The sequence below is a fragment of the Penaeus japonicus genome, unplaced genomic scaffold (assembly GCF_977035675.1).
Source record: "Penaeus japonicus unplaced genomic scaffold, GWHDUDI00000001_assembly GWHDUDI00000025, whole genome shotgun sequence".
In the NCBI taxonomy this organism is placed as follows: Eukaryota; Metazoa; Arthropoda; class Malacostraca; order Decapoda; family Penaeidae; genus Penaeus; species Penaeus japonicus.
In genome coordinates, this window is record NW_028234427.1 from 12,758,107 (window position 1) to 12,768,106 (window position 10,000).

Here is a 10,000-nt window from a genome sequence, read left to right on the forward strand (position 1 = left end):
GTAAATACGTAAACACAGCCATGTTTGAATTTCAGGGCGAGGATGGTGGATTCGGGATATCTTGCCCAAGGTATGTTGCACGAAGTGCCCTTAAAAGGGGGGGTCCAGGGGGGGGCGAAGCCCCCCTTTAGCTAGGGATTAATTTAAAACTAGGCAAAGTTAGGTAGGTCATTGGGTTAAGATTTTGCAAGCGAAATATGCCCCGAAGTAGGACGAGGTAGCACGAAGTGCCTTAAGAAAAGAGACCCAGATTGTGGGGTCCAGGGGTGCAAGCGCTCATTAATTTCACTATATATGAATAGTAGAGGTTGAGAGGAATCCATCGATACCACTTTTGTGGTATTTCGTAACGCGGCGTTATTCGGAAAATTTACCTCATTTTCTTTATCATAACCTAAACACCATAAGGAAAACCCGACCACACTACCATTGTTATTATCTTCTCTTTTCTCATAGTTGCTGCTGGTTTTCCTCGGGAGATCTTTATAAAAAAAGACCTCTAAGTGGTGGCAGCATAACCGAAAATAGTAAGTAAAGGTAAAGTTCATATACAATATACCGTACATATAGTGGCTTTGACAACTTTCTTTGGTGACGCCCAACTTATCCCGTACACGTGGTAGCACCAGTGTGACATAGATACACATATATATGTGTTTATATATATATATATAAAGATATATATATATACATATATGTGTGTGTGTGCATATTAATATATGTATATGAATGTGTGTATACATGTATGTATATATATATATATATATATATATATATATATATATATATATATATATACAGTATATATATATATATATATATATATATATTGATTTATATGTACACACACATATGTATACATATATGTGTGAATATATATAAATATATATACATACATATATATATATATATATATATATATATATATATATATATATATATATATATATATGTGTGTGTGTATATATATATATATATATATATGTATATATATATATATATCATATATATGAATGTATTTATATATACGCGTGCACGCGCCCGCTGGCGTGTGTGTGTGTGTCTGTGTGCATGCAAAGGTCCCCACTCGGAAAGCCTCATGCCACTGCGAGTTTTTTTCTTTATTCACACACACACGTCCACGCACCCAGGGTATTATTCTGGCAGACATCTTCCTTATTCCATCTTATTTTCACATTAATCGGTGAACTTACATTTAGTTTGATAATTCGAGGGATCAACGTTATAGAAACAAAGATTATGTACCATATTTTACTGAACAAGTGTATTTAAAATTCAGCAGTGCCTAGTGCAGTATTGCATATTGCATATTGAGGTGGTAGTTTGTAGGGTATGGTTGTAGGTATTATAGTTGTATTGCGGTGCATTTCTTTCAGTGGCGCAAGTTGCAATGGTGCATATACACTGGTAATATAGGCTTTAATCTAGCAAAGTGGAGTGGTTGTAGGTGCAGTGGTTGGTGATGTAGTGGATGGTGTGGTGGTGGTGGGTGTAGTAGTGGTTGGTGTGGTGGTGGTAGTAGGGGTAGTAGTGGTGGTGGTGGTAGGGGTAGTAGTGGTTGGTGTGGTTGTGGTAGGGGTAGTAGTGGTGGGTGTGGTAGTGGTTGGTGTGGTGGTGGTGGTAGGGGTAGTAGTGGTTGGTGTGGTGGTGGTGGTAGGGGTAGTAGTGGTAGGTGTGGTTGTGGTTGACGTGGTGGTAGAGGTGGTGGTGGTCTTCTCGCGGCACCAGATGTAGCAGCGGAAGCCGGGGGCGGTGGTGTCGGCGTTGCTGAAGAAGGTGAGGCGCGTCCAGCCGTCGGAGGTGATGGTTCCGTCGGGAGAGTCGGTGCCGCACTTCCTGCGCACGAAAAGGAAAATGAGAAAACGCGAATCCACCAAGCGAAGGAAGGTGACGCATTCTATCAAGTGAAAAGGCCAAGGAACTTACTCTTCGCGAGAGCCATGGTATGTCACCACCAGACGGTCATTGACGCAGTCGGTGGAGGATTGCAGTTCGAAGGAAGGACAGATGAACTCCAGGTAGGTGGACTCCTCGGGGTTGCACGAGATCTCGTACTGGCACCTGTGGGCGTGTGCAAGGAGCGTAAACAGAGTTGCAAATCTAGAAAATGAAATCAGTTTCTAATCCAAGATAATGGATGAGTAATGTTTGCAGGGGGAATCACCTGTCGTCGGTGTTGTAGTTCTGCGGGAAGTTGGGCGACTGGATGGCCACTCGCTCGCCGGGGTTCATGGTGGTTGTCCCGCAGGACAGCGTGTCCAGGCGGGGCTCGGGGAACACGCTGGCCCCGCCCACCGCCGCAACCACGCCCAACAGCAAAAGTCCTGTTACTGACATCCTGAAATGTCTTTTGCGAAAAGGAAAAATAATAGTTCAACAGCGCCTCCTTATTTCCCAATATATGTATATATATATATATATATATATATATATATATATATATATATATAAAGAGAGAGAGAAATAGATTTACAGGTATTTGTGTGTGCATATACATAAACACCATTTGTAAATACATGCATATATATACATATTTGTATGTACATATATACATGTTTATTTAATTATACATACGTATATATATATATATATATATATATATATATATATATATATATATATATATATATATATGCGTATGTGTGTGATTGTTTTCATGTCATGTACTGGAACATCAGGGACTCATGACGGCGTCTATAATGCCTCTATGTGCAAGGATAGAGTCTATTTCTGATTTGCGAGGAGGGAATCCGAATTATATGGTCTATAGTGCCTCAGTAGGTGGTGTCTGCTACATCCCAGAAGAATGAGAATGGTATGAATGCTGAACAGCATAATGCTTCGATGATTGCTCCAGTCCCAGTGATACGCTGTCCCCTGGGAGGGAGGAATGACTGCGTCCCTCAGCATGTCCGTGGGATTGAATCTGCACTGCCTGATTGCACCCAAGACAGTATGCAATCGATAAGGCATGGCTTCACCAACATACTTCAGCACTTCAGCAGAGATCCGCAAATACAGCCTGCCTTACCAGCCTTCGGGATCGGAGGTTCCTTAGCGAGGGGGAAATCAGGCACTAGGAATCATGACACCACCCACGTCCTTGCTAAGCGTCAGCAGCTCAACATGAGACAACTGCACGAAATCCTCAGTCAATCGCTCTTGCACCCTATTAGGATCTGAGACGAATTGGCATTCTGCTGAGTAAACTGCATGCATCAGTGAGGAGGGCTTTGCATTCAGTTCTTCTCAGGGTTTGGCAGACAGAGTAAAGGTGGTCTACTAAGAAATGGCCTTCCCGATTCCCGATTTGTTGTCCCTCGTCCCTCCTCAACGGTGTCCAAGATCTACACGCCAAAGGTCGATGTAAATCTGGAGTCCTTTGTTTAGAAGTGGATCTATAAGAGTCCATGATGATGTTGATTGCATGTAGGTATGTACTGTATATTGGACCAGTGTAGTTCAATATAATATATATATATATATATATATATATATATATATATATATATATATATATATAATATGTGTGTGTTTGTGTATATATGATGTGTATATATCAGTAATAACGAACTAACTTAATTCACAGAATGAATTGGCACATGATGAAAATGAAATCGGTATTCATATTGCCAAGGTATTACATACGTGACTGAAGATGTGTCCAGGAGGGAACCAACCTGCTAAATGTTCGATACTTTTACCTTATATACTTTTTAAAGCCATCTGGCGGCCGTCACGCGCACTATTGTCTTCTACAGATCTATTTACACAGCTGCCGTTGCGGATTATACAGCGTTTAAGGATGTTTAAATGTTTCAGTCTTTAAACCAAGGTCGTCTCTCTTTCTCTCTCAGTCCCTTGCCCTCTCTTTCTGCTCGTCTCTCCCTCTTTATCTCTCTTTCTCACTTTCTCTCTCTTTTATCTCTTTTTCTCTGTCTCTCTCTCTTTCTCTCTCCTATCTCTCTCTCTGTCTTTTCCTTTTTGTCTCTCTCTCTCTCTAAAGTCTAATACATTGAAAAAAAAAAAAACTATTTTTGGTAGATTTTGAATAGCGATTCTTGGAGCATTAAGAGATGGGTAATCAAATATCACTTATGGCATTTCTCTTTTTTTCTTAAGATAATAAGCTCTGTTCTAAAATGCCTTAACAGCTCCATTTTATTTACTGAGATCCAGTCAATTGCACTATTTAACTAGTTAAGAAAGAGCTATCGAATGATAGTGTTTTATGACTCTATGTGTGTGTGTACATATATCTATCTATATATATAAATACATATATATGATAAATATATATATATATATATATATATATATATATATATATATATATATATATATATATATATATATATATATTCGTATATATATAACAGACACCCACCCACACATACAAACATATATATGTATATATATATATATATATATATATATATATATATATAGAGAGAGAGAGAGAGAGAGAGAGAGAGAGAGAGAGAGATATATATATATATATATATATATATATATATATATATATATATATATATATATATATATATATATATATATTTACATACCTGTATACATATGTACGTATAGACAATTAGATATAGATGAAGGTAAATTTGCATACATTTTTGCATGTGTACCGTTCTTCCTTTCTGAAACCTACTTGCTGCGCATGTTATGTTTAAAGCATTAACAGAATGCTTGAAAAGTGTCTCTGAAATGCTAAAACGCCCTACTGGTTGGGATGCCCTCTACACTCCTCAATTTGATCAGATGTGTCTCAACAAATTCAGTGCATAACCGATGTCCTATGATGGTCATGATATTATCAAGACCAATGCATTCAGTTTCTAACAATAATCTTATGGCAATGTAGGTTGCCTCTCAAGTCTGCTCCTTTTGGGTTATTATTACACAAACAGAGGGCAATGTGGTGCATGCACTTATGTTTATCATGAAAATCAGATATCTAATAGATTTGCAGTTGAAAAAAAAAAGATATATACATATATATATATAATATTTATATTATATATATATATATATATATACATATATATATATAATATTTATATTATATATTTAATGTATATATATATAATATATATATCATATATTTAATATGTATATATATATACATATATAAGTCATATATAGATATATAGGCTAATGAAAGCCGATTTTCCGCTGGCGCTACACCCTTTTTCCGACAGGTGTCGTGGGGTTGGACATTTGGGCGGGGTTAGACATAAACCTCGTCTCAGGGAAACCTTATGCGATGGAGAGCACACTGTCATATATAATGCTATTTGATCACTTACCTTTTTTATTTCGGCATATTAAAGCTTTTAAGTCTGTTCAAAGGATGTATTATGACCAAATAGAGTTAAATGAGAATCAGTTTTATTTGTTATGGGAATGTTACTGTCAATTATTGTGTCCGGATCTGCGCAAAAAATGAGTTAATCTATTTGAAATTATACATATCTATCTTTATATATAAAAGGAAATTTGAAAAATCGATTGATTTGTTTTGCTTGTTTCCATACATATTCGTTTAACCGGTATTTTAAATTCATGGAAAATTTATATATTCAATCTAATTAGTTCTTGTAATGTTCGAGTACTAAAATATTATACATATGTATATATATATATATATATATATATATATATATATATATATATATATATATATATATATTTGTATGTATATATATATATATATGTATATACATATATTATATTATATTATATACATACATACATATGTATGTATATATTTATATATCTATATATAAATATAGGTATACATATAGAGATATAGATAGATATGTGTGTGTGTGAATAGATTATTTAAAAATGAGACAATAGTTTCCACCTGGATTTCATCAGAGGTGTAAGTATACATGATGCACTTAAGTACTTCCTAATGTATACATAAGATGCATCTGCTCAGACACATACATGTCCCGACGTTATCAATCCATCAATTACGGTAGTTCTTATCAATACTTAATTTTCTCATTGATCAGTCCATTTAATTCGGTGTTTCGAGTGTGGAATGTGATACAAACGAAGTATGTGTCTCATACTTTATTGGACAAGAATACTGCAACCAACGGAGAGCCAGATCATAGTGTGAGGCTTGCAACATATTAGTGTTATCTTGCATTCATGCTTAATGAGCGGAGGAAGTAGTTGCAGGCGTCGTAGTTGGAGTGTTGCTGCAACTGGTATTGTGGTTGTAGTTTTAGTAGCGGTGGTAGTTGTAGTTTTCGTTGAAGTAGTGGTAGATGTTTTAGCGCTAAGGTGTATACGCAGGTATCACCGGCGTTGCCTTAGCAGAGTGGAGTGGTTGTAGGTGCTGTGGTGGCGGGTGTGGTAGTGGTGGGTGTGGTGGTGGGTGTGGTAGTAGTAGGAGTAGTAGTGGTGGGTGTTGTAGTGGTAGGTGTGGTGGTGGTGGTAGGGGTAGTAGTGGTTGGTGTGGTGGTGGTGGTAGGGGTAGTAGTGGTTGGTGTGGTGGTGGTGGTAGGGGTAGTAGTGGTTGGTGTGGTGGTGGTGGTAGGGGTAGTAGTGGTAGGTGTGGTTGTGGTTGACGTGGTGGTAGAGGTGGTGGTGGTCTTCTCGCGGCACCAGATGTAGCAGCGGAAGCCGGGGGCGGTGGTGTCGGCGTTGCTGAAGAAGGTGAGGCGCGTCCAGCCGTCGGAGGTGATGGTTCCGTCGGGAGAGTCGGTGCCGCACTTCCTGCGCACGAAAAGGAAAATGAATAAACACGAATCCACCAAGCGAAGGAAGGTGACGCATTCTATCAAGTGAAAAGGCCAAGGAACTTACTCTTCGCGAGAGCCATGGTATGTCACCACCAGACGGTCATTGACGCAGTCGGTGGAGGATTGCAGTTCGAAGGAAGGACAGATGAACTCCAGGTAGGTGGACTCCTCGGGGTTGCACGAGATCTCGTACTGGCACCTGTGGGCGTGTGCAAGGAGCGTAAACAGAGTTGCAAATCTAGAAAATGAAACCAGTTTCTAATCCAAGATAATGGATGAGTAATGTTTGCAGGGGGAATCACCTGTCGTCGGTGTTGTAGTTCTGCGGGAAGTTGGGCGACTGGATGGCCACTCGCTCGCCGGGGTTCATGGTGGTTGTCCCGCAGGACAGCGTGTCCAGGCGGGGCTCGGGGAACACGCTGGCCCCGCCCACCGCCGCAACCACGCCCAACAGCAAAAGTCCTGTTACTGACATCCTGAAATGTCTTTTGAGAAAAGGAAAAATAATAGTTCAAAAGCGCCTCCTTATTTCCCAATATATGTATATATATATATATATATATATATATATATATATATATATATATATATATATATATATAAAGAGAGAGAGAGATAGATTTACAGGTATTTGTGTGTGCATATACATAAACACCATTTGTAAATACATGCATATATATACATATTTGTATGTACATATATACATGTTTATTTAATTATACATACGTATATATGTATATAAATATATATATATATATATATATATATATATATATATATATATATATATGTATGTGTGTGATTGTTTTCATGTCATGTACTCGAACATCAGGGACTCATGACGGCGTCTATAATGCCTCTATGTGCAAGGATAGAGTCTATTTCTAATTTGCGAGGAGGGAATCCGAATTATATGGTCTATAGTGCCTCATTAGGTGGTGTCTGCTACATCCCAGAAGAATGAGAATGGTATGAATGCTGAACAGCATAATGCTTCGATGATTGCTCCAGTCCCAGTGATACGCTGTCCCCTGGGAGGGAGGGATGACCGCGTCCCTCAGCATGTCCGTGGGATTGAATCTGCACTGCCTGATTGCACCCAAGACAGTATGCAATCGATAAGGCATGGCTTCACCAACATACTTCAGCACTTCAGCAGAGATCCGCAAATACAGCCTGCCTTACCAGCCTTCGGGATCGGAGGTTCCTTAGCGAGGGGGAAATCAGGCACTGGGAATCATGACACCACCCACGTCCTTGCTAAGCGTCAGCAGCTCAACATGAGACAACTGCACGAAATCCTCAGTCAATCGCTCTTGCACCCTATTAGGATCTGAGACGAATTGGCATTCTGCTGAGTAAACTGCATACATCAGTGAGGAGGGCTTTGCATTCAGTTCTTCTCAGGGCTTGGCAGACAGAGTAAAGGTGGTCTACTAAGAAATGGCCTTCCCGATTCCCGATTTGTTGTCCCTCGTCCCTCCTCAACGGTGTCCAAGATCTACACGCCAAAGGTCGATGCAAATCTGGAGTCCTTTGTTTAGAAGTGGATCTATAAGAGTCCATGATGATGTTGATTGCATGTAGGTATGTACTGTATATTGGACCAGTGTAGTTCAATATAATATATATATATAATATGTGTGTGTTTGTGTATATATGATGTGTATATATCAATAATAACGAACTAACTTAATTCACAGAATAAATTGGCACATGATGAAAATGAAATCGGTATTCATATTGCCAAGGTATTACATACGTGACTGAAGATGTGTCCAGGAGGGAACCAACCTGCTAAATGTTCGATACTTTTACCTTATATACTTTTTAAAGCCATCTGGCGGCCGTCACGCGCACTATTGTCTTCTACAGATCTATTTACACAGCTGCCGTTGCGGATTATACAGCGTTTAAGGATGTTTAAATGTTTCAGTCTTTAAACCAAGGTCGTCTCTCTTTCTCTCTCAGTCCCTTGCCCTCTCTTTCTGCTCGTCTCTCCCTCTTTATCTCTCTTTCTCACTTTCTCTCTCTTTTATCTCTTTTTCTCTGTCTCTCTTTCTCTCTCCTATCTCTCTCTCTGTCTTTTCCTTTTTGTCTCTCTCTCTCTAAAGTCTAATACATTGAAAAAAAAACTATTTTTGGTAGATTTTGAATAGCGATTCTTGGAGCATTAAGAGATGGGTAATCAAATATCACTTATGGCATTTCTTTTTTTTTCTTAAGATAATAAGCTCTATTCTAAAATGCCTTAACAGCTCCATTTTATTTACTGAGATCCAGTCAATTGCACTATTTAACTAGTTAAGAAAGAGCTATCGAATGATAGTGTTTTATGACTCTATGTGTGTGTGTACATATATCTATCTATATATATAAATACATATATATGATATATATATATATATATATATATATATATATATATATATATATATATATATATATATATATATATATATATATATATATATATATATATATATATATATATATATATATATATATATATATATATATATTCGTATATATATAACAGACACCCACCCACACATACAAATATATATATGTATATATATATATATATATATATATATATATATATATATAGATAGATAGATAGATATAGATAGATAGATAGATAGATGAATATATATATATATATATAGATAGATATATATATATATATATATATATATATATATATATATATATATACATACCTGTATACATATGTACGTATAGACAATTAGATATAGATGAAGGTAAATTTGCATACATTTTTGCATGTGTACCGTTCTTCCTTTCTGAAACCTACTTGCTGCGCATGTTATGTTTAAAGCATTAACAGAATGCTTGAAAAGTGTCTCTGAAATGCTAAAACGCCCTACTGGTTGGGATGCCCTCTACACTCCTCAATTTGATCAGATGTGTCTCAACAAATTCAGTGCATAACCGATGTCCTATGATGGTCATGATATTATCAAGACCAATGCATTAAGTTTCTAACAATGATCTTATGGGAATGTAGGTTGCTTCTCAAGTCTGCTTCTTTTTGGGTTATTATTACACAAACAGATGGCAATGTGGTGCATGCACTTATGTTTATCATGAACGTCAGATATCTAATAGATTTGCAGTTGAAAAAAAAAAGATATATACATATATATATATAATATTTATATTATATATTTAATGTATATATATAT

General features: G+C 37.2%; 2 protein-coding genes across 3 annotated transcripts in view; both read right to left on the minus strand.

Annotated features, from left to right (window-relative positions):
• Window positions 1-1,258: 1,258 nt before the first annotated feature.
• Window positions 1,259-3,697, minus strand: LOC147468902 (uncharacterized). Its single transcript, XM_086551794.1, has 4 exons — window positions 3,670-3,697; window positions 2,186-2,368; window positions 1,948-2,082; window positions 1,259-1,857 (listed from the first exon to the last, which is right to left on the minus strand). Exons 2-4 carry the CDS (start codon window positions 2,356-2,358, stop codon window positions 1,446-1,448), a joined length of 720 nt encoding a protein of 239 aa, XP_086407920.1. The 5' UTR covers window positions 2,359-2,368; window positions 3,670-3,697; the 3' UTR covers window positions 1,259-1,445.
• A 2,402-nt stretch (window positions 3,698-6,099) lies between these two features.
• Window positions 6,100-10,000, minus strand: part of LOC122254590 (uncharacterized) — a 5,824-nt gene continuing 1,923 nt past the window's right edge. Inside the window, exons 1-4 of one of the 2 annotated variants that reach the window (XM_043018348.2) lie at window positions 8,554-8,581; window positions 7,094-7,276; window positions 6,856-6,990; window positions 6,100-6,765 (exon numbers count right to left, since the gene is read on the minus strand). In XM_043018348.2, the coding sequence (XP_042874282.2) occupies window positions 6,360-6,765; window positions 6,856-6,990; window positions 7,094-7,266 (714 nt within the window). In that variant the 5' untranslated portion in view covers window positions 7,267-7,276; window positions 8,554-8,581 and the 3' untranslated portion in view covers window positions 6,100-6,359. Of the gene's footprint in view, window positions 6,766-6,855; window positions 6,991-7,093; window positions 7,277-8,553; window positions 8,582-10,000 lie in introns of those variants that run through there. The other variant, XM_086551348.1, reaches the window with a different exon arrangement.